The sequence below is a fragment of the Fulmarus glacialis genome, unplaced genomic scaffold, assembly GCF_000690835.1.
Source record: "Fulmarus glacialis isolate BGI_N327 unplaced genomic scaffold, ASM69083v1 scaffold6531, whole genome shotgun sequence".
Classification (NCBI taxonomy): Eukaryota; Metazoa; Chordata; class Aves; order Procellariiformes; family Procellariidae; genus Fulmarus; species Fulmarus glacialis.
In genome coordinates, this window is record NW_009192065.1 from 8,152 (window position 1) to 28,072 (window position 19,921).

At 40.2% G+C, this 19,921-nt stretch overlaps 1 protein-coding gene across 1 annotated transcript in view; it reads right to left on the minus strand.

Annotated features, from left to right (window-relative positions):
* The window catches only part of CLMN (calmin (calponin-like, transmembrane)), a gene marked incomplete at its 5' end in the record, with an annotated part of 20,715 nt that extends 1,911 nt beyond the window's left edge, over nucleotides 1–18,804 (minus strand). Inside the window, 11 exons of the mRNA XM_009586916.1 lie at nucleotides 369–430; nucleotides 1,459–1,519; nucleotides 3,074–3,255; nucleotides 4,298–5,632; nucleotides 7,070–7,152; nucleotides 8,153–8,346; nucleotides 10,126–10,316; nucleotides 11,610–11,702; nucleotides 14,452–14,535; nucleotides 16,068–16,163; nucleotides 18,743–18,804. Coding sequence (XP_009585211.1) covers nucleotides 369–430; nucleotides 1,459–1,519; nucleotides 3,074–3,255; nucleotides 4,298–5,632; nucleotides 7,070–7,152; nucleotides 8,153–8,346; nucleotides 10,126–10,316; nucleotides 11,610–11,702; nucleotides 14,452–14,535; nucleotides 16,068–16,163; nucleotides 18,743–18,804 — 2,443 coding nt within the window. The remainder of the gene's footprint in view (nucleotides 1–368; nucleotides 431–1,458; nucleotides 1,520–3,073; nucleotides 3,256–4,297; nucleotides 5,633–7,069; nucleotides 7,153–8,152; nucleotides 8,347–10,125; nucleotides 10,317–11,609; nucleotides 11,703–14,451; nucleotides 14,536–16,067; nucleotides 16,164–18,742) is intronic.
* Nucleotides 18,805–19,921: the final 1,117 nt, after the last annotated feature.

Here is a 19,921-nt window from a genome sequence, read left to right on the forward strand (position 1 = left end):
CATTGTATTGGCAGTCTTCCAAACCTGGAAAGAGTCATCACTACCAGAGGCCTCATATTTGAAGTCCTCCCACTCTCTTCTTGGTCTGAAATATCCACCATGTGGGGAAGGTGCTCACAGTCTTGCTTAGGCAGCTGAATCTTTCCTCTCAAGTCAAGAAAAAGCATTTTAGTCGAGGGGGAGATCGAGCAATAACGAAGTTTTGTATCTTACACCTATGGGAAATATGGACTCCAAGCCATTACACAAGACATCCAGTCAGTCTCTACCATTATAGTTAATTTTCATTTCCCTTTGTAACGTTGTTAGAAGTACCTAGGAGTTATGGATTCCTTGCAAAGGGCTTTGTCTGAATAAGAATGACTCACCTGATGATTAATGGATTTTCACCCATATCTCTCATCTTCTGCTCGTTTACACCATAGGTTTCCTTAAACAAACCAGGAATAGATTATATAAAAAAAAAAAATTCAGCATTTTTTTCTCACAAAGATTGTAATTGTGTGTGTATTTTATGCAGAGTATGTCTAACGTTTGCTCAAATAAAATGAAAGTGTGCGTATAAATTTATTCCCTGCCAGCACATCCACCACTGCAGTCTGGTACGCACACAGCAAAGGAAAGAAGTTGTGAAAAAAGATGATGTTTTTGCTTTCAACTGCTTTCATTCAGTTGAATAAAGCTCCCCTCATTGATACATGTTTCTAGTAGCTCTGACAGCGTTGCAAAACTAAAGCATCTGTGTGAAACCTCAGTTTCATTGAACATTGGTGGCAGCATTTCTTTAAAACTCCAAGATGGTCAGAATTTTATTTTGTGCTGAAAAGAGCCATATTCCTATCCTTGCTCAGTGTGCCCAGATTGCTGATGCTGTCCCTTCTTTCTGACTTAAAAACTAAAAATCCAGAGTTCAGCTGTATAGAGAAGAAACGAATATGAATTTCATCTGCCATTAAGGATACAGTTTCACATTACAACTAAAATTCTTTTAGGGTTAGCTGCTGCTATTGAGATAATATAATACACTGCTACTATGAAGGAGAGGTAAAGAGCCCAATCGTTCATAAAAAGTGCACTTCAAGAGACACCCAGCATTTTTCCAGGGCTGTGACCAGGGCACCAACATACATATAGAGAACGCACAAACTAAAAGAAACTGGAGGCAGCTTCAAAGAAGCGAAATGTTGTAGCTATACAGTAACGACGAAGTAAGCCTCAAAGTTACAATACATTTAATTGTAATATTAGGTACTCCTTTGTGGATTTGTTCAAGGTTCAATAAGGTTCAGTTCCATATATTTAGGAGAGTTCAGTAAAGCTTCTCCGCTATGCCTGGTTTTGGCAGTAAAATTATTAGAAGTCACAGGGCTTTTGTATTATCACCCTTTTACAGTATGTGAACTTTTGGAGTTTAAGAGAAATAGAGAAACAGCGATAGGTAAATTTCCACATACTTACCTCCTCAGAAGTATTAGGAGATCTTTTGCGGAGATAAATGTTGGAATCACTGTCACTGGTTCTGAAATGTATGTGAAAGCAAAGTTCTTAAATTCATAAAGCTAAGTTTTGTTTTGACTTCAAAGAGAGCCACTGCAATTGCATATGCTAGTTTCGAGCTATGCAAAACCACAAATATGCATTGTTGCATGTATTAGAATATGGACTTGAATTTATCAGTAACATTATAAGAAATAGCTTTGGGAAAATCTGACCCTCAATAAAAAATCCATATGCTCAAATTGAAATCTCTTCTGAAAAATGGTATTTGATAGGATTTTTGCACCTTTGATATCACTGACATTTAAGTGAGAGTATACCCCAGGTTCTGTGGCTGTCTATATAAATAAAAAATTGACAAACTTTGCAGGGAACAGAAAGCTTGAAGGAGACAACGGGTTTTTCTAAGCAAACTCTTTCAAATTCATTAGAGTGCTATAGTAATAAGCATCAACAAATTACAGTTCATGTCCCACTCAAATACATCACCTAAGAACTAAATTAGAACATAAGAGGGAGCAGAAGTGAATGGAGTAAAATTAGCTGAGTGTCTCTGTACTGGGTCTGGCTGGGGTGCAGTTAACTTTCCCTATAGCAGCCCCTATAGTGCTGTGCTTTGTATTTGTAGCTAAAACGGTGCTGATAACACACCAATGTTTCGGCTATTGCTGAGCAGTGCTCGCACAGCACCAAGGCTGTCTCTCCAACCCCCCTGCAAAGGCCAGTAGGCTGGGGGTGGGCAAGAGGTCGGTAGGGGACACAGCTGGGACAGCTGACCCAAACTGACCAAAGGGATATTCCACACCATGAGATGTTGTGCTCAGCAATAAAACTAAGAGAAAGGAGGAAGCTGGCAGAGGGACACACACACACTTGTTATTAAGACGTTTGTCTTCAGAAGCAACCACTATGCCTACTGAGGCCCTACTTCCCTGGAAGTGGCTGGACATCAACTGCTGATGGGAAGTAGAGAATAAATCTTTTTCTTCTCTTTTTTTTTTTTTGTCTCCTTTTGCTTTGCTTCCACACGTGGCCTTTGCTTTTTCTCATTAAACTGCCTTTACCTCAACCCATGAGTTTTTCATCTTATTTTCTCCCCCCATCCTGCTGAGGATGGGGAGTGAGAGAGTGGCTTGGTGGGCACCTGGTGGCCAGCCAAGGTCAGCCTACCACAATTCCGTTCACTTGTTCAGAGACAGAAAAAAAGGCCAGCAGATATCTGTTGGAATGAAGCAGTGTCTCGCTTCCACATGGTGTCACAATGCCCATGAATTCTTTCATCTGTTACAAAACACTCTTCCTGTTGGAAAAACAGTTACAACACTGCCATGTTCAAAATTCACTGGGGTTCCAGTTGGGTTTTGCGTAGCAAAGTTTGTATAGCAAAGTCAAATCAAGTCCCATTGGCACTGAATCACTCAACATGTTTAAGATAAACACAGGAAGAAGCGAATGAGTCCCAATACACTGCTCCTAAAAGAAGTCTACAAGAAACATCCAATGGATAGGGCACACTTCAAAAGACCAGGGATTCATACCAGTTAGGTGTATTTAAGACAAAGTTAATGTGAAATACCTGGCAAATTCCTGACAATCAGCAATTTCTTCCAGTTTATCTTGTGACAGAGCAGTAGTGGCAAGTTCTGAGATCTGCAGGTTTTCTGCTTTGATCGTATTTTTCCCTTCTTCCTCCCTATTACTATTTTTTTCTGGTCTCTTTATGGCTATTGATAAATCCTCTAGATGTTCTACTATGGCCTGTTGAAATTAAGAAACATTTTGCATTAGACAACAAGACTGTTTCCTTACCCTTCTGATATCTTAGTGGTGTAGCCTACTCAGATGCTAAATTGCATGTAGTACAAGATTGAGTGTCTCACTAAAGAGGATAAAAAGCAATTCATTTCTTGAAAATCATTTTGGATACATTGAGCTATAAAGTCTCATCAGTTCAACATACAATTAGTTGTCAGTTCTTTTTATATAAGAAGTCATGACATGAAATGGCTCTCTGAAGTAATCCACTAAGACTTTTTTTAATCTATCCCCAATTAGTCTTTGAAGCTAACAGCAAATTGACTTCATTACTCTAGTAAGTGTCAGGACCAAAACATGTCCAAGCAACTTGTCTAAGCAACATGTAGAGTAACATTAAATGGACACTCATTCCTGAAAAACACTGTCTAAAATTACTGCACTGGAAAATGTGTAAGACAATTCAAAATCAGTGTCTGCAGGAAGAGACGCAGTAGCAAATTGCCTAAATCCATTACACAGAATAATTACCAAAAATCCCCCCTCTTTCTCCTTCTCTAGCGTAGACAAGCCTTCATTTTACCCACGTAACTTATCCTACTCAAATTGGTTTAAGTTTTTGTAGGCAAACTGATTTGGATTCAGACAAAAATTACCTTTGCCTGTATCCTTCCTGTATCAGCAATACTACTTTCTGTTCATCTCATTACAAATTATTAAAAATACCTTCTGTGATAATCTTTTATGCCTAGGGATTATACAGGCGCCTCAAATTACTTTAAAACATAATTAAAATTCACATTTTTGCAGTACTATTAGTATTAGGGCTTATTCTCTCTTTTAACGTCAGATCTTCTTTGGGATCTGCAATTCCATTCATTCCAGTAGAGGGCTGTGGCAAACAGCATTACTGGACAGGAAACCAAGTACATTTTACGTATTTCTCCAAACCATTGCAAAATGAAAGCAACTGAAAACCACTGAAGTCAGATACTAATCCTCCATATATACACAAAGAAATGCTGGTGATAAAAAAATAAAATACCTCAGGTTGTTGTGGAATAGTGGAGTCTTGATGGTTGGTGGCCTTTTTGCCATCTCTTTCAATTTCAATTTCAATTTCAATTTCTAACTCTTCTCCTACTAGTAATGACACTTCTTTTTCATTGGAAGAATTCATGTGATTGTTAATATCTGTTGTTTCCTCCTCGCCATTCTCAGTATCCATTTCTGATGGAGGGACACCTAGCTTATTCCCTAAGTCTGGCTCTGGAGCATCTTCCTTATAGTTCTGTTCTGGTAAGCCCTTCTCATGTAAAACATCTGTTACTGTTTCAGAAGAAGCTTTGTCATTTCCAGTATCATAACCTTCAATACAAGGCTCAAGGTAAGCGTTCAAAACTGCTGATATGGGAACATTATAATGTGGATAATAAAAGAGATCATGGGGTATTACAGATACTTTTGACGAACTGAGTAGCACTTCAGCTGAAGACTCAACTTCATCACAGCTGTCCACGTCCTCTGGATTTTTAGGTACATCTGAGAGAGAGTCATCAGATGTTTCATGCTGTGTAGATAGTTCTTGGCTTTTGAGATTAGAACCATTCAGTGAACAATGGTTAGTTTCTGTTGTCTCAAAGACAGGTGATTGCTTTGTATGTTCATTTTGTGGACGTTTCAGTACTTCCTCGTTTAGAAGATGAAGAACATACTTATGCATATCTTCTTGTTTTGAGGTATCTTCTGGTAAAAGAATTGAAGTTTGGGGTTTGTTCTCTTCTACTTTATTTATAGATTCATCTGTAAGTATACCTGAAGTCCAGGATAATGGACTCAAAGAAGAAGTATTGGCTGAAAGGCTCTTAGTTTCATTGTCATATTCAGTAGAGGTTTCTTTAGTTAATTCTTCAGAGTAGTCTTCAAAAGAGTCAACAGAATTCTTCTGATCTGTCAGAACAGCTGGAGAAAGGTCATTGTTCTGTTTCAGTGGATCATCAGGTATGCCCCCTTCACCTGGCATGAATTTATCACTTAGCACCTCCCAAGAGGAACTGGATTCAAAACTGACAGATCCTGTAATTGTCAGTGAGGTAGGCCTCTGAGGCTCCTCTTCAGACGTTTCCTCTGCATCACCTAACACTTGACTCAATTTCCCATTACATTTTTCAGGAACGGTTTCTGATGGGATTCTCTCAGGTGTGTCATGAATATGAACCTTTGGAGGAGCAGGATGACTCCTTTCATGATTAACAGTATACATATTTTCTTCACTTTCACTTAAAATCAAGATTTTGCCTTCCTTTTCTGAAGGTGTGTCTTTGATGTGGACGTACGTGGACTCAATTGGAAGCTCCTTGTCAGGATCTGTAAAGTCTTCCTATAAGCGATGATACACCATTAAGAGACAAATCATACCTCAGATACCATTTTACTTTTCCCAAACACTACAGAAAGAGTAACTACCTAGCCCATCACCTCATTACCTTGTGAATGGCCAATTAATGACTCACTTATTTTGAAAGTAGGGAAACCAATTTGGCAAGTCAAGTGAGTTGAACAAAGCTCAAACGTCAAGAAGCCACTTGTACAGGAAGATTAGAATGCAGACAAGCCTACTCCTAAGTTGTTAATGTATTCATCTCTCCCTGTTGCACCTGTGGAGACAACTGACTTGGCTTTTTGACACAATCCCAAACCCTGGGAATAAAATAAATCTAACAAGTCCACTAAATCCACTGTGAAATATATTAATACACTAGATTATTCCATTCCAACAGACTGTATGTAAAACAAGAAGTAGGCTGCTTCTTTGTCCGTTAAAATGCCCACAAGTCTTAATGCCAACAAATCTTAATGCTCATCTAATCTAATAATCATAATGAGATTATTATAATAATTTTAATTCCAGTGACTTTAGTAATGCCCACCAATTTTATAAGCTACAAAAAACATACCAACTGGAACATTCAGTCAAGAAATGAGAGGAAATGCCTTTCGTGTAGGAACCATCATTTATGTGCATGTACTCTCGCACAAAAACTTACCCAGACACTCGAGGGACACCGAGTCCCTTGGGAACCCTTTCAAGCCAAAAAGACTATGTTGAACTAGGTTTGTCTAGAAGTACGAGCAGCCTCCAGAACAGTTTTTCAACTTATGCACATCTCTTCTCCAGTTCCTGGGACTTCCCATTTTCCCTCAAGTTTTCTGTCTCCTATCCTTTAATTCCTCTGTAAGTTTATCCTCTGTTTCTCCAAAAGACCTTTGTCAGTCCCTGACACTGTCAGTCCCTGCTTGCTCCTCAATTCTTTATTTTTGATAAAGTCTGCAGTAAAGTCCTGGTCCTTTCAGCTGCAGTTTATTTCATGCTTACAATGTGTGCTTTTGACTGCTGCATTGACAAGATTCTGGTATCTTGTGTCTGATACCTGCTAAATTCAGATTGATTGTGGCCCTCAAACTTGAGAAGATAGAGTCAAAATGAAATTCAAAGTCCAATGAATCATCATAGATGAAGGGATAAATTTCAGCCTTATTCTGAGACTGAATAGTAGAGCCCTATGTAACCAATTCTAACCTCTGAAAGTTATAATTGGATGCAAATGTTTAAAAGCACAATTCCACCTAAAGCATTTTAGTAATCGCCAGTGAAAGCCCATTTGAGTGGATTTAACAAAAATATGAAAAATAAAAACTGAGCTTGTGGTTAAATAGTTTAGAAAGAAACTTAGAAGATAAATACAGCAATAGCTGACTTCATTAAGTACGCCAAAGCAAATTAAAAAACTGACGTGATGTAGGAGTAAACACATACCCCTTCCAGCTCCGGGAAGTGTTCCAGAAATTGCGCCACATACGTCACAATTGACTGTTCATCGGGTGATTCCACCATGATATCTATGGAGACAGACGCAAGGGGCTTGAGCACACATGGCTTTGAAACGCTCTTGCAGAGGAACAGATCGTCAGACATTTATCCTGCCTTTATGGTGAGACATATAACAGCTACAAACGCTTTTCTTTTTCTGACAGATCAGAGAGGGTGGAATCCTTTTCACTGTTGATGGTACCTGAAAGAGTTCTTAACATCTTACTCACATTAATTTTTTCCTATTTCCAAACACATACTGAATCCTGATCGGGGTCCCTTTTCATCCACCTTCATACCATCATTAGACAGTGATCTTGTTGAGTGACAGCACAGAGGATTATTTTTAGCACAATGGCCCAGTCTTCTAACAGGTGACCCATGAAAGCACAAATAACCGATCTGTGCTTTCAATCATAAAATCAAGGCCTAATACCTGTCTAGTAGAGTTCAGTAAAAAAGACTGCAAGAAGTAGCTCCATTTATATATATGTATTTATATACACACATATGCTTATGTTTACGTGTATAAATATATATATTTGTATATGTGCATTGTAAAGGAAAAGCTGGGAGATGCAAATACGTTTGAATAGGTATCTACCCATTTTCCTGGTACAGCAGACTCTCACACTTCATCCTGGAGTGACATGTAGTCTCTGCAGACTGTAGGCATTACAAAATGGCGCTAATGCATTGAGGCACCTCTCAGGACAACAGGGTGGTGATTAATGCCCGCTATTAATGTAATGCAGATGTCACATAGCATCTAACCATTAACCAGGACCAGTGTGCATAGCTAAAACTCTGGTAAGAGTTCTGTCCCCAAGGAGCTTACAAATATGACTGGAAGCATACGACTACAAGCCAGTGACCAATTCTTTTTTATTTTTCTTATCAATCAGCCCAACACACTGATCACATCAACAGCCTAATCACTGGGAGGTTTTTGGTAGGTATCACAATGCAATATTCATGAATTCATTATCGTTTGAATGTTACCCAACAAAGCTGATGTAGGCGTTTTACCTTCTGGTTCTAGGAGCCGAGGAACACCCAGCTTATTTTGTGCTATGCTGAAAGCATCCTCCAGGTTTTCTCGAGCCGATTTCTCCAGTGCTTGCTTCATGTCTACCAAAGTAGAGTCTATTGCTTTTATGATAGCTAAGAAAGCAAGACCACTCCTCCAACTGCTGGCAAAGTCCTGAACTGCAACACCGTACCTGAACAGAATTACATACAGTTTACATGGGTGGTTGTGTTACAAAATCCAAAGTAAAGGCATCGTGACCTTCAAAGACTCCTGAAAGTTAAAAGTAAGGTTACTGAGTTGCACTAGTCATATTTGAGATCTTTTTGGATTTCAAAATGCACAAAATACGTCCATAGAACACAAGGATTCACAAACTGGATTGGTGTGGCTAACAGCTGACATCAACCTGCTTGTAGGAAGTAGTTAGGAAAAACAAAGCCCTCAAGAACTCAGCAACCACATTTAACATTCACAAAACCAAATGTCTGTGATTCCTGTTTCTGTTGCTCTCCAGCATTTTAATACCATAGCTTGGGAAGACTGCCAACACTTCAGTATTTAAAAACATAAGCATAAATGATTCACATTCCTGTGTACTTGGCCTTCTATAGCAGAAAATTAAGCTTTGCCAAATGCAAATGGTGTCAGTATATGTATAAACCACAAGTGTGTTAGATGCCCAAAGTTTTGGAGGAAAAACCACCATCAAATTTGCAATGAAATACAGCCCCCAGAATAGAAAATTCTGCACAGGTCATTGGATAACAGGATTATAATGATGCTATTACGTTTTTAATAGTGCAGTTGCAAGAACAATTTTCTCCTATTTGATATTTTCAATTTGAACTCTTTGACTGGACTGAAAAGTCTATGGCCTTTACTTCTCTCACACTCACTTTCCTTGTACCACCTCCCTATTAATGACATTATCAGCATTATTTTGGGACTGAACCTGTGCTTCCTCTACGCTCTGCACTGGCAGCAGTGAACTACAGATCTCAATGGGACACGTTTATCTACAAGCACCCTTAGCTTCACTGGAGATAACCAAGGGATGATGTGGCCCACAGGACCAAGTATTTAAGATGTAAATTTTTATCTTCAACACTAGACACAGAACATTTGTGTTCACAGGCAGATTTAGACATATAAACCCACCGACAGACAAAAATGCCAAATATTCAGCTATCCAACTTGTATAATTAAGTTTGACCCATGTCCTCTTCAAAACTCTCTGGCAGTCATCACTTCAGATGACAATGTATGTAAAATACACTCCAAGCATTTACACGTGCACTAGACATCTTTCTTACACTAAAATTTTTTAAGCCGATAGTAACTCTGCCAGGTTAAAGCATCACTAGACAAAATGCTTTGGTGAAAGAACTGCTTTTTTATTAAAGAGGAGAGAGATATGTTGAGCAACAGAAATGGTCCCAAATATTACAAGTTCATGAGAAGCGACCTAAGATTCACCCCCTTCCCCTCTTTAATTCCGAGGAAAGAGGGACTCTGAATATGGGCTCTGTCCTTCAAGGCACTCTGCAGCACGCAGAGAAGCTCCCTCAGGGCTGCTGCTTAATTTGAGAGGCTGTTCCTAAAGTCTTTCAATACATTTATTTTTTCAGTTCACCCCTTGTTTATGCCTACCCTTTAATTAGCAAAAGATACCAAATAGACTGCACAGAAGCCAGGGGGTGGGGGCAGGAGGGAACGATCCTGTTTTAAACAGCGCCAAGCAGATTAGTGCGGGTTAACATTTAACACTCAAATCACGAAGCCAGCAACGCACAGGGCTTCAAGGTCAGACGATATACCCCCCTGCAGAGACTGCGCGCCTGCAAACTTCCAAAGCAGAAGAAGCCACAGCGCGTGGTAGTGCACACACGGGGCATGAGAGAGAAAAGAGTTTCAGCTTCAAAAGCGCAGGTGGCAAAACACGGTTTTCCACGAGGGTTTGTTAGCTTACTTTCTGGTTTTCCTCTGAACCCAGATTAAAAGGGCTCTGATGGCTTTCCGCTGATCCTTCACTGCAACGGACACGTTTCTCTCCACGCTGGGAGTGCTGGGGTGGGACGTGTCTGACTCGGGACCACTGGGCCCGGAGGACAGGCTGGAGGAGGAGGAGTTCCTGTTGAGGTTGCCTGTCAGCTCCTTAATCTGTAAAAAAAGGCGAAACACAGTGCTGTGGTTTAACACCGGCTGCACGGAGAACTCAGTGCTTGCTTCCATGCAAACTTTAAAGATAACAGCGCCATAACAGAATTTTAAGAGGTAATTATAGGCCTGTCCATTATAACTCTCAACTTGTATTGCACAGGTGTGACAGCCAGCAGCAGCCCCGCTGGCAAGCCCAGGAAACAGACAGGGCAGGGTATCAGTAAGGCTGAACTCAGCAAATTTGTATTAAACAAAAAGCAAAGAAACATGTCCTTGAAAGAGAAGTCAGTTTAACTGAAATTGTTCTTCCTCTTCACAGGACTTGCTTGAGTGAAATATTTTTTTTAGTCAAGAAATGGTGATCTGCAGCAGCACTCCTGTCCTTGGTCAGCATGGATATTTGAGTCCAAATTATCCACTCTGCTGCTTTTAGGTCCCCCATGCCTTCTGCTGCTGGGGTGACAGATTCTGGTCACACCATCTCTGCCTGCGAGTCCGTCTGGCCAAACTGGTGCTGTGCACCACTGTTCAGCTTGAGGAGCTCAGCCAGGGAGAGAAACCCCAGTGCAACTTCGAGATTATTTTTTAAACCTGTAGCCATTTTAGAAATGAGTCCAAGAGAATGGAAGAGCCTCATAGTCTTACGAGAGTTGCAGAAACCCTCCCTCCATCTCTCTCTGTTCATTAAAATTTGGTATTGTCTAGAAGGACATTTTCAAAATATGTGTAGATTAGGGAGCAGTTTTCATCTAAGCCTGGGGCTAAATCAATTTTCAGGCTCAAATCAGTTTTATCAGTTCCAGGCCCTTCAAGATCTTTCATTTGGCCCTCTACATCAGTTGCAAATTTTTGCCATGTTGAGTCAGTCTCCGGAGATCAGTGATTCTACATGGAATTTCCCACCACGTTGGACCAAATCCAGAAAGGGTTAATGAAAATAAACTGGGACCTGGAACCAAACCCAAGACATTGGTTCAGATCCAGGGAATCTGGAGCAGAACCCTGAGAAGGCACAGCAGAGAAGGGAAAGTAGTAATCTGAAGCTCTAATTCTCGTCCAAATCAAACGAGGGCTTAAATTGTCTCCTATTTACACCAAAATAGGTCCAATGAAGTAAAATGAAAGCAGCTGCACGTACAAAATTAGTGTATATTAAGAGGGAAAAGCTCAGGTTTAGCATGCTTAATTATGTTCTTTAGGATTAAAAATCAATTTAAAAATCAGTATTCAGCTGGAATTGATTGATACCATGAAGATTGTTCACTTACGATTAAAGTATTCAAGTTTTATTACCTGAAAAAACAAGATTATATTCCATATTAGTCCAAGTACCAGAGAGGAATTTCCGTCTGCTATTTCTGCTGCATCGATGCTAACAAGCTTTACCTGTAGAAGAGATCATAAATTCAGAGCCGAATTCAAACAAGCAATGTAAATGCAAAAAATGCACTGAGACTACTGGATACGTCCAGAACACTTCTGCCACTGACTGGCCAGCCAAAAAGCAAGACTGAAATCTTGTGTAAATGATAATTTGCCCTGATCACAACCACCCTGCTCACTGAGCTCTTATCTCAAGCCCGCAGCGTAGTCTGCAGAACAGAAGTGAGCCCAGTTCTGCATCCTCAGGACCACAAATGTGTTTCCTCCATACAAAAATGGAACAAGATGGTGCCCCCTCCAGTGGATCCTAATCTTAAAAAGTAGAGAGTCACTTCTCTTACAAAAATTAAAATCCTAATAAGATCTGCTTACTTCTGTTTTGCTAAGCATCTCCTTTCCCCTTGCTTATCTCACCTTACATATCTTGTCATAGAGTTCTGATTAAATCAGGTAGGAAAGGATAGAGTTGCCTAATCCAAGCAAACTCGACTTTCCCACACTGAGGTTTCTTCTACCTGGTAACACCAGGATGTTATTCTCTTAGACAATACAGACTTGGTTTTGGCAAAGGTCACAGAGGAGGGAGGAAGCAAGGAAGCTGTCGGTACTGCACATGGCACCCAGACTGAGTTAAAGCCCAGCATACAGCCCATTTATCACTTATAAATCCTGTACATGATGAATCACTTAGCAGTGCTTTACCCTGCTGCCCCAGTTCCACAGAAGCGTACGCTGATGGGTTCCACCCACTGTGGTTTAATATCTAACCCTGAAGCTCTTGGCAGCCAAGGCATTTTGCCAACACTTTCAGCACCACCCTTTACTAACCGGTTTGGTTAAACTGAAAAAAGGAAAGCAAAATAACTTTTTATCTAGTGCTTCACACAACAGTCGCTCTAGCTGTCATATTTCAAGGCTCAGATTTCCTGCTAGCTCCAAGGTATTTGGCACGGGAAAACCTTTAAGACCTAGTACATTTTCATAGCAGTTTCTCCAAAATGGGGAGCAAGCGTCATTTAACATTAGGCCCCCCTTGGTGTCAGCTCTGTCCTCTTAACTGCTGCTTATGTTTGTCACCCAGCTCAATAGAGATACCCGGCTATAAGATACTGGCTGCTTACTCTTAAGGAAGCAAGAAATCCATAGAAAAGTACGTGTTTTAGCACTATTAATTAAAAGACCACCTGTGTCCAAGGCTCCTCCTGTCTGGCCTTGCTCATTGAGTTTCTAGGTTGTCCCCTAGCAAGGTCCTGGCAACCAGACATGCTTCAGCTGCAGCTCTGCAATGTGTTGATATCAACAGAGAGAAAAAAATCTCATCTGCCAGTGGGCCTTAGCTGGATTTGGGTAGAAAGCATCAACTGGGAAACTGTCAAGAAATCTGGGAACTTGTAAAATATTTCTTAGCAGTTCTATAGCAGGACATGTAGACATACACATTTAGGGCCAGAGCAGCCCCTACTGGTGGACTGTCCAAAAGAAGACTGGAACACCTGGAAGTTACTGGACAACTTCTTGACCTTTCACATCCTCTCCTGGGAAAAAAGGCAAAGGAGGTTAAACCTCCCACATCTACCAGGTCGTAAGAGATGCACGAAGGCCTCACATCATGCCCATTCCTGCGCTGGGGTTGCAGTGAGTGCATGCACTCTCCTGCATAACTAGCACTGCTGCAGGATCTCTGGAGCGAGAGCTAAGTTCATTGCGGGGAAGCAGCAAAGTGACATCAGTTGTTGTTGTGGCATTCCACCCAAGGCAGGGTTTTGCCCCTATGCACACACCAGATCCCTCCTCACTCATAAAGTTTCAACCCTATAGAGTACTTGCACCCTGGAGTCAATAGGATCATCAATTATTTTCTTCCCAGATGGTATAGTGGACAAGCTGCAAAGCTTTATTTCAGATACTAGATAAAAATACCTTTCAGTACAGCAAGAATGCTGCAGTCCTTTATGGGACATAGTCCAGTATTAGTTTTCTCTTTCTGAAAGATCTGGGTATACCAGGTGTATGAGTTGTGATATAGCTGGGACTTCTCTTGACAGCATTATTTCTCAACACTTTTCAAGAGCAGAGAGTTTTCAAGACACAGGCCACATCTGTAGGGCTTTGGAATAAAGCCCTAATGGGAGAAATCAAAAAAAGGATTGAATAATTTCAAGCTACAGGGTCTGATCTTGCTTGGTCACTTACAACTTTAGGAAGTGACGTTGCAGTACTGCCACACTGCCTATGAGGGAAGTTATATCCCTATAAGGTTTTGATTCCTGGAATTATGCATTTATGTCATGTTCCCAGATTTAATTTTCTCTTGCCTTTGACTCATGATCAGCTGCTGCAGCAGTTTACTAGATAAATACATGATTTTTAATACTGAAAGTATTTCTGATGAAAGGAAGGAAAGTCATCTCCCTTCAGCATAACTGAAGTAATGCCACTAAAACCGAGTTCATAAAGATTACCTGCATTTCTTTTTATTTTCTTTTAATATTGGTTTCCTGATCCTTTAATCCTGTTGAACTTTTACATTATAAAATGAACAAATAGTCCTTGTTTTAGACTCTGTAGGTGTTCTTGTTGAGCATTTTTAATGTGGCTTTTCAGCCTTCCTGCTAAGGTAAGTCACAGTGCCTTTAAGTGGGGCATTCCTCTTATGTACATGCAGAGCATCAGACTAGTTACAATTACAACAATTACAATTTGCAACATACATCAAGAGGAGATATTAAGACCAGCCTTTGGAAATACTCACATTACTGTCCTCCAAGAACTTAAGTGCTTTGGCTATGTTGTTCAAACGAAAAATGCGATGAGTTGAAGATTTGTATTCGTGCATCTAGAAAAAATAAGAGCCATGCTGTTTTTAAAAATGGTGGAATTATTCACCACATTATACAAAGCTTAAAAAACCTACAGATACAGAGGCAAAATAAAGCTAAGGAAATCTACCTATGTAAAATTATTGCTATCTTTTCTGATCAGTGAAGTGCTTCAACTGCATGATCTGCCCTTGCTGTAGCAAAACAGGGTTAGCAACCAGCTTTCCTACTCTCCAGACGTTACCATTCTCTTGGACCTGCCACGTTGGTTATTTGTGTAATCACTCCCCAACCACATTCAGTCACAGGATCAAATTTACCTGAAAATTTGTAATAATAGATTTTTTTTCTTAAAATAAATTAAATTATCCTAATTGGGAAGTGTGAGCAGTTTTCATAGCAGGCACAGGCAGGTGGGAGGTAGAAGCCTTCATTTTGGCAGAAATGAAACAGATTTGTTGCATGCCTCTCTCCCTGCAATTCCACTTTGGCACACTGTTTTTATCACATGTGTGCAGGAACACCTAACTGCCAGCACAAGAAGTTTGGCCAGCTGACCTCACCTCCTTCTTTGTCCTTCTCCCTGACCTCCTGTGACATAGCCTAGGGTTTACCGTGATGTGCTTCACCCTTCAATTCCTTTCCAGCCTGGCTCTCAACGCAATCTGTGTGAATGCACACAGAGACACTGCTGCTTCTGCTACAGCTCCCCAAAACTGCAAGAATATTAAAAAATAGGCAGTTCTGAATGTGTGACCACAGTGGCCATTCATGCTGCAGTATGCAGCTGGTTCAGTCACTACAGAGCATCACCAGGTGATTACAAGTGCATCTGCAGTGGTGAGACGGCTGCAGAACAGGTCTCTCCTCTTATCCAGCTGTGATACCCACACAGAAGAGAGTACTTGCTGACAAGATTGATGTAGAAAGAAAACATTAAAGTCAACTGTAGTTGGTCATTTATATTTGCACTGGGTGTTTCCATTTCTGGTATGTGGAACTTTATACAGCTCTTACAAAGAAAAGAGAGAAAAAGATTCTGGTAAGTGAAACTTTGCCCTTCTGATTTAGACCATATCAGTAAGACTTATGAAACCTGAGCCGGGATACCAGAACTAAACTCACAACTACACCAAGCATCAGCAGACCTATTAAGTGTCATAATGATCTTAAACAAAACAGAAACACAATTTCTGGATTAAAAAATAATACAGCCAATATATCTTTTCTTGGTAATATGACTTGGGTGATCTCCAGACGGAATATATGAGCATTAATGTATTAGAGCCTTAAAAAAACTGAGGGGTAGGAACATTTACACTGATCACACACCATTTACACCATAGTTATGTATTTCCTTGAAATCTAAGTTACAACTCAGGACACCAGCCTGTAACATAAGGAAATCACAATGAAGTTGCTGAAATGCTTATTACTACACCCAAGACACAGGACCAAATTCACCCCTATTCCTTGGATGTCCATACATTGTTGCTTTTAACATACAGAGCTCTCTCCCTGTGGAGGTTTCTCCCTCTTGTATACATACCAGCTTTTGTCCTGACAGGACTTCCAGTAGCGCCATCAAGATTTTGCCATCTTGTATATCAATAAACAAGTCTTTCACTTTCAGAGGAGGCTTGCACTGTGAAGAAAAGAAACCAGATAGCTTCTAAAGCAGTACTGCTTGGTACGTCACCATAATTTCAGAGAATAAGAAGGAGAATTTTACAAGACAGAGATACTAGAAATAACTCCTAGCCTGCAGGAAGAAAGGGCCGACTTTTCTTCACATCAGTGGCAATTCTGTCCCAAGAATGTCTGAGCTACATAGTACTCATGTAATTGAGATCAGACGAGGACTTATTCCATAACAGACTCTCACCCTAAATACTCTGCCTAGGAAGCAACCACCCGAGAGCTGGGTGCTGATCCCTCAGACTAAGACAAGTCCAGCAGAAGCAAATCCCACTTTATGCCCGAAATAAGCCCGAGACCCAGACAGCCCAGTGTCCTGTCTCCTCTGTAAGGTTTCTGGTGGTGCCATTTGTTTCCTGGTATTTTTGAAGTACTTTAAATAGCAACTTCTTGTATTGTGTCTCTCTCTTCTCAGCAAACTCCTCCAAAGGGAACCATCTCCTCACTTCACCGAGGTGTCTGATGATGTGTGTGCTGTGAGGCACACAGCCAAGGCAGCTCAGCCCTTAGGGGTAGTCTCAGTTGCAGCAATTATGCTCTGTTCAGGTGTCACTCACTCACGTGTCCCTAAAGAGCCAAATCTTTTCATCTTTGGTCGGGCAATGCACTACTGTTCGATTAAGCACTGCTTCTGGCAAACTGGGACCATACATTTTTGTTACTAGTCTTTAATCTAAGTACTAAACAATGCTCCATACTGAAAGAAAGAAAAGTACCATTCATTTCAAGATTAAATAACCTATCTGAAAGCCTCAAGCCCAAACCTTTTTTATTCTTTCATTACTTAAGACAAGGATCACCAGAACTCGGAAGATGCAGACTACTCCCAACTATCCCATGACCAGCAGAGCCAGCTCCTCTCAAAAGATGACCCAAATGGGATGGTCTGCTCCAAAAGGGGACACACCACACCGTAAGTTTCCTGAAGAAGTACAAGAAGAAGACTTCACTGCTGCCCTTAAAAGAATGAAGCCACTCTGCAAGAAGTGCTTTTTTCAGGATAAAGGCAGAAGCCACCTTTCTCAGTGGGTGTCCTCGGGGAATCACCTGTAATTAGAGAGAGCTTTAGCGAAGCTCTCGTTATTTACAGGGATATGTTTATTATGCCACTTCCAGGAAAAACATTAATATAGCAGCAGACTTTTGCCCTTTCTTCAGAAAAGCATTTTTCTTTGTTGAATCAGAGAGGAAAATAAATTGTATGCACTCCAGAGAAAACAGTTCACCTGCCCACAAAGTTTCTAAGATGTCATATGCTTTGCACAGCAGAATTAACAGCACCCTACTGCCTTTTTCATAATCTAATTCCTTCTGTAAATCAAAAACCTTCTCCACAGTCATGTATTTGACAACCCTTTTTGACAACTTCCAAAATTGCAGTTAGTTTAAAGTCCTAGAGCCTGATTCACGAAGGAATCACGTAACACTGTCTTCGTTCTGAGAGACCTTTGGGAGCAATTGCTAGTCAAGACATTTCCAACTAGCCTTATTCTGATTTTCCAGTGAGATTTAAGAGGATCCCTTTATTCCTTCAGCAACACTCACTGCAAAGTAGTGGACTTAAGCAACAATGTATGTGATGCCTTTCTTCTAAAACCCCTTTGCTCTACTATGTCTGAAATGCAATCACTTTCCAAGAACTACAGGAGCTAGACTGAGAGTCAGCTTGTAGCCCAAACTTAGTCCCAATCTGTACTTCATGAAATTTAGCCACAGATACTAAAAGCACTGTGAAGCCCAAACTCCAGTCCAAGTTAGGGCTGTTGGTCTAGGTTAGGAAGCTGGTCTCATTCCTTGATCCTGCACTAAGCATTGCTGCTGTCTCAGTAATACTAAGAATTTTTTTTCTCCTTTCATCCCCAACGGCAGGAAAATCATTTTCTGGATGGCAGACTGCTCAGGAGAGTTAGTACTTATCTACTATCAATAAGAACAGTAAATTAGGTTTAATAGCCAAATTATGGTGTGATTAAGAAACAATTACATCTTAAAAATATGAAGTGATGTTCAAAAATTAGTTCTCTAACATAACTGGATATGTAAAGATCCCATCATACAGCCCCCCTGAAACATGACTGGCAAGGAATTAAAGTTTCCCATCTGCAGATCTGGGATGCAGCCAGGTTCTGAAGAACATCTGTCTTCAGCCATGATGCCTCAGATGTTCGAACTTCCAGTCCAGAGAAGAACACAATCATCATCACCTCAGAGCAGCCTAAACCACATTTGATTTTATGTGGGTACATTCTGTGGGAAAATTCTAGCCTCATGATAACAGTCAGTAGCATTGAAGAGTTAAATGCACCTGAGATGAACTAAAGCCAGCCAAGCATTCATTGTGCCTGAAAAGCAATTTTCATTTCCCAGAAACTTGCTTTCACCTTCCCCTCATTCTCCTCCAAACCCCCCCATATGAACAGAAGTCAACTTTGTTTCCAAACTTTGACTACTTTAAAAAGAATTAACTGCAGTCTGTCTATGGTTGTGTCCTTGTATCTCAATATCAAGACTGTTTGTCAGTCTTACCTTTCCCAAATGTAGGTTTATCCATCTGGTAAAGGTCCTCTTCTGTACATTTTCCCGTTCCACTAGAAATATCAGAAACAAAAAACAGCACTTAAGTTTCCAGAAGAGGGAAAGCTGGTAGGAAATTTCAAAAACTGATGCACAAAAAAGTCCGAATTCATGAGAACCTTATGAATAAAACAAATACATTCCAAATCGAGAGGTATAAGGTTGAGCTATGGTGTTTTACTCAATTTCTTTGCCCAGACATGAGCTATACACTTGTAGATGCATTCTAAAGGACGTAGGAAGAAGGCTCTCTCAGTTTTGCAATCTTCAGTGTAGCTTTTGAGAGGTGAACATTTATGTGTTGTGCACAGCTCTCCAGTGATGTTAGATTATGAGCAGGCAGCTTGACCCTTCCATGTCAATTTATAGGATTATTCCTCTGACACCCTCATGCAAATTGGGCTAGCGTGGATTCCAATGTACTTACTTGCACGCACAAGGAAACAGGACTGCATTAGCCATCACAACAACTTTGTCTTCATTCTTATGAATGGAAAAGCTTCATCAAATCTCATCTTCCCAATCTCCTAACTAGTGCATTTAAAATCAAAATTCCAAATCCCTACATTGAAGAATCTTTTTATTTATAATGCAATAAGATGAGGAGTGCTTGTTCCTTGCCAGAAGGGCTGTATGCTAGGTGCTGTACAAACAGCTCTTGGGCCAGCTGAAGAGTTTTTAATCACATCTGCCATTTCCTGAATCCATTTCCATAGTGAACTACAGCAAAAGTGTAAGGGGAATCATATTACTGACCAACTTCCATTTACCTTCTAATATAAAAAAGTAACCCATATATTTAATATAAATGAAGTAGACTGACAAAGTAAAGTTCATTTTAGAGACAATTATTCTCAAGTGGTTCTCAAATTTCACTTGAATTAAGGAAATCTGGCAATTTATGAACAACAAACATTAAAACTAGTTATATGCTGTATTTCAATTTACTCACAGAGCATATCAAATATATTTTAAAACCATTTTGTGTTTCTTCAGCCCTACAAAAATAGCTAACCTATCTACTGGGAAATCACATTCTGTAGAAGTCTGGTTTGTTTTTATTGGTCAGACTAATTATAGGCTAAGTAGTAGCTTCTGTAAATCAAATTTTAATATTGTTCTTTTTGATCA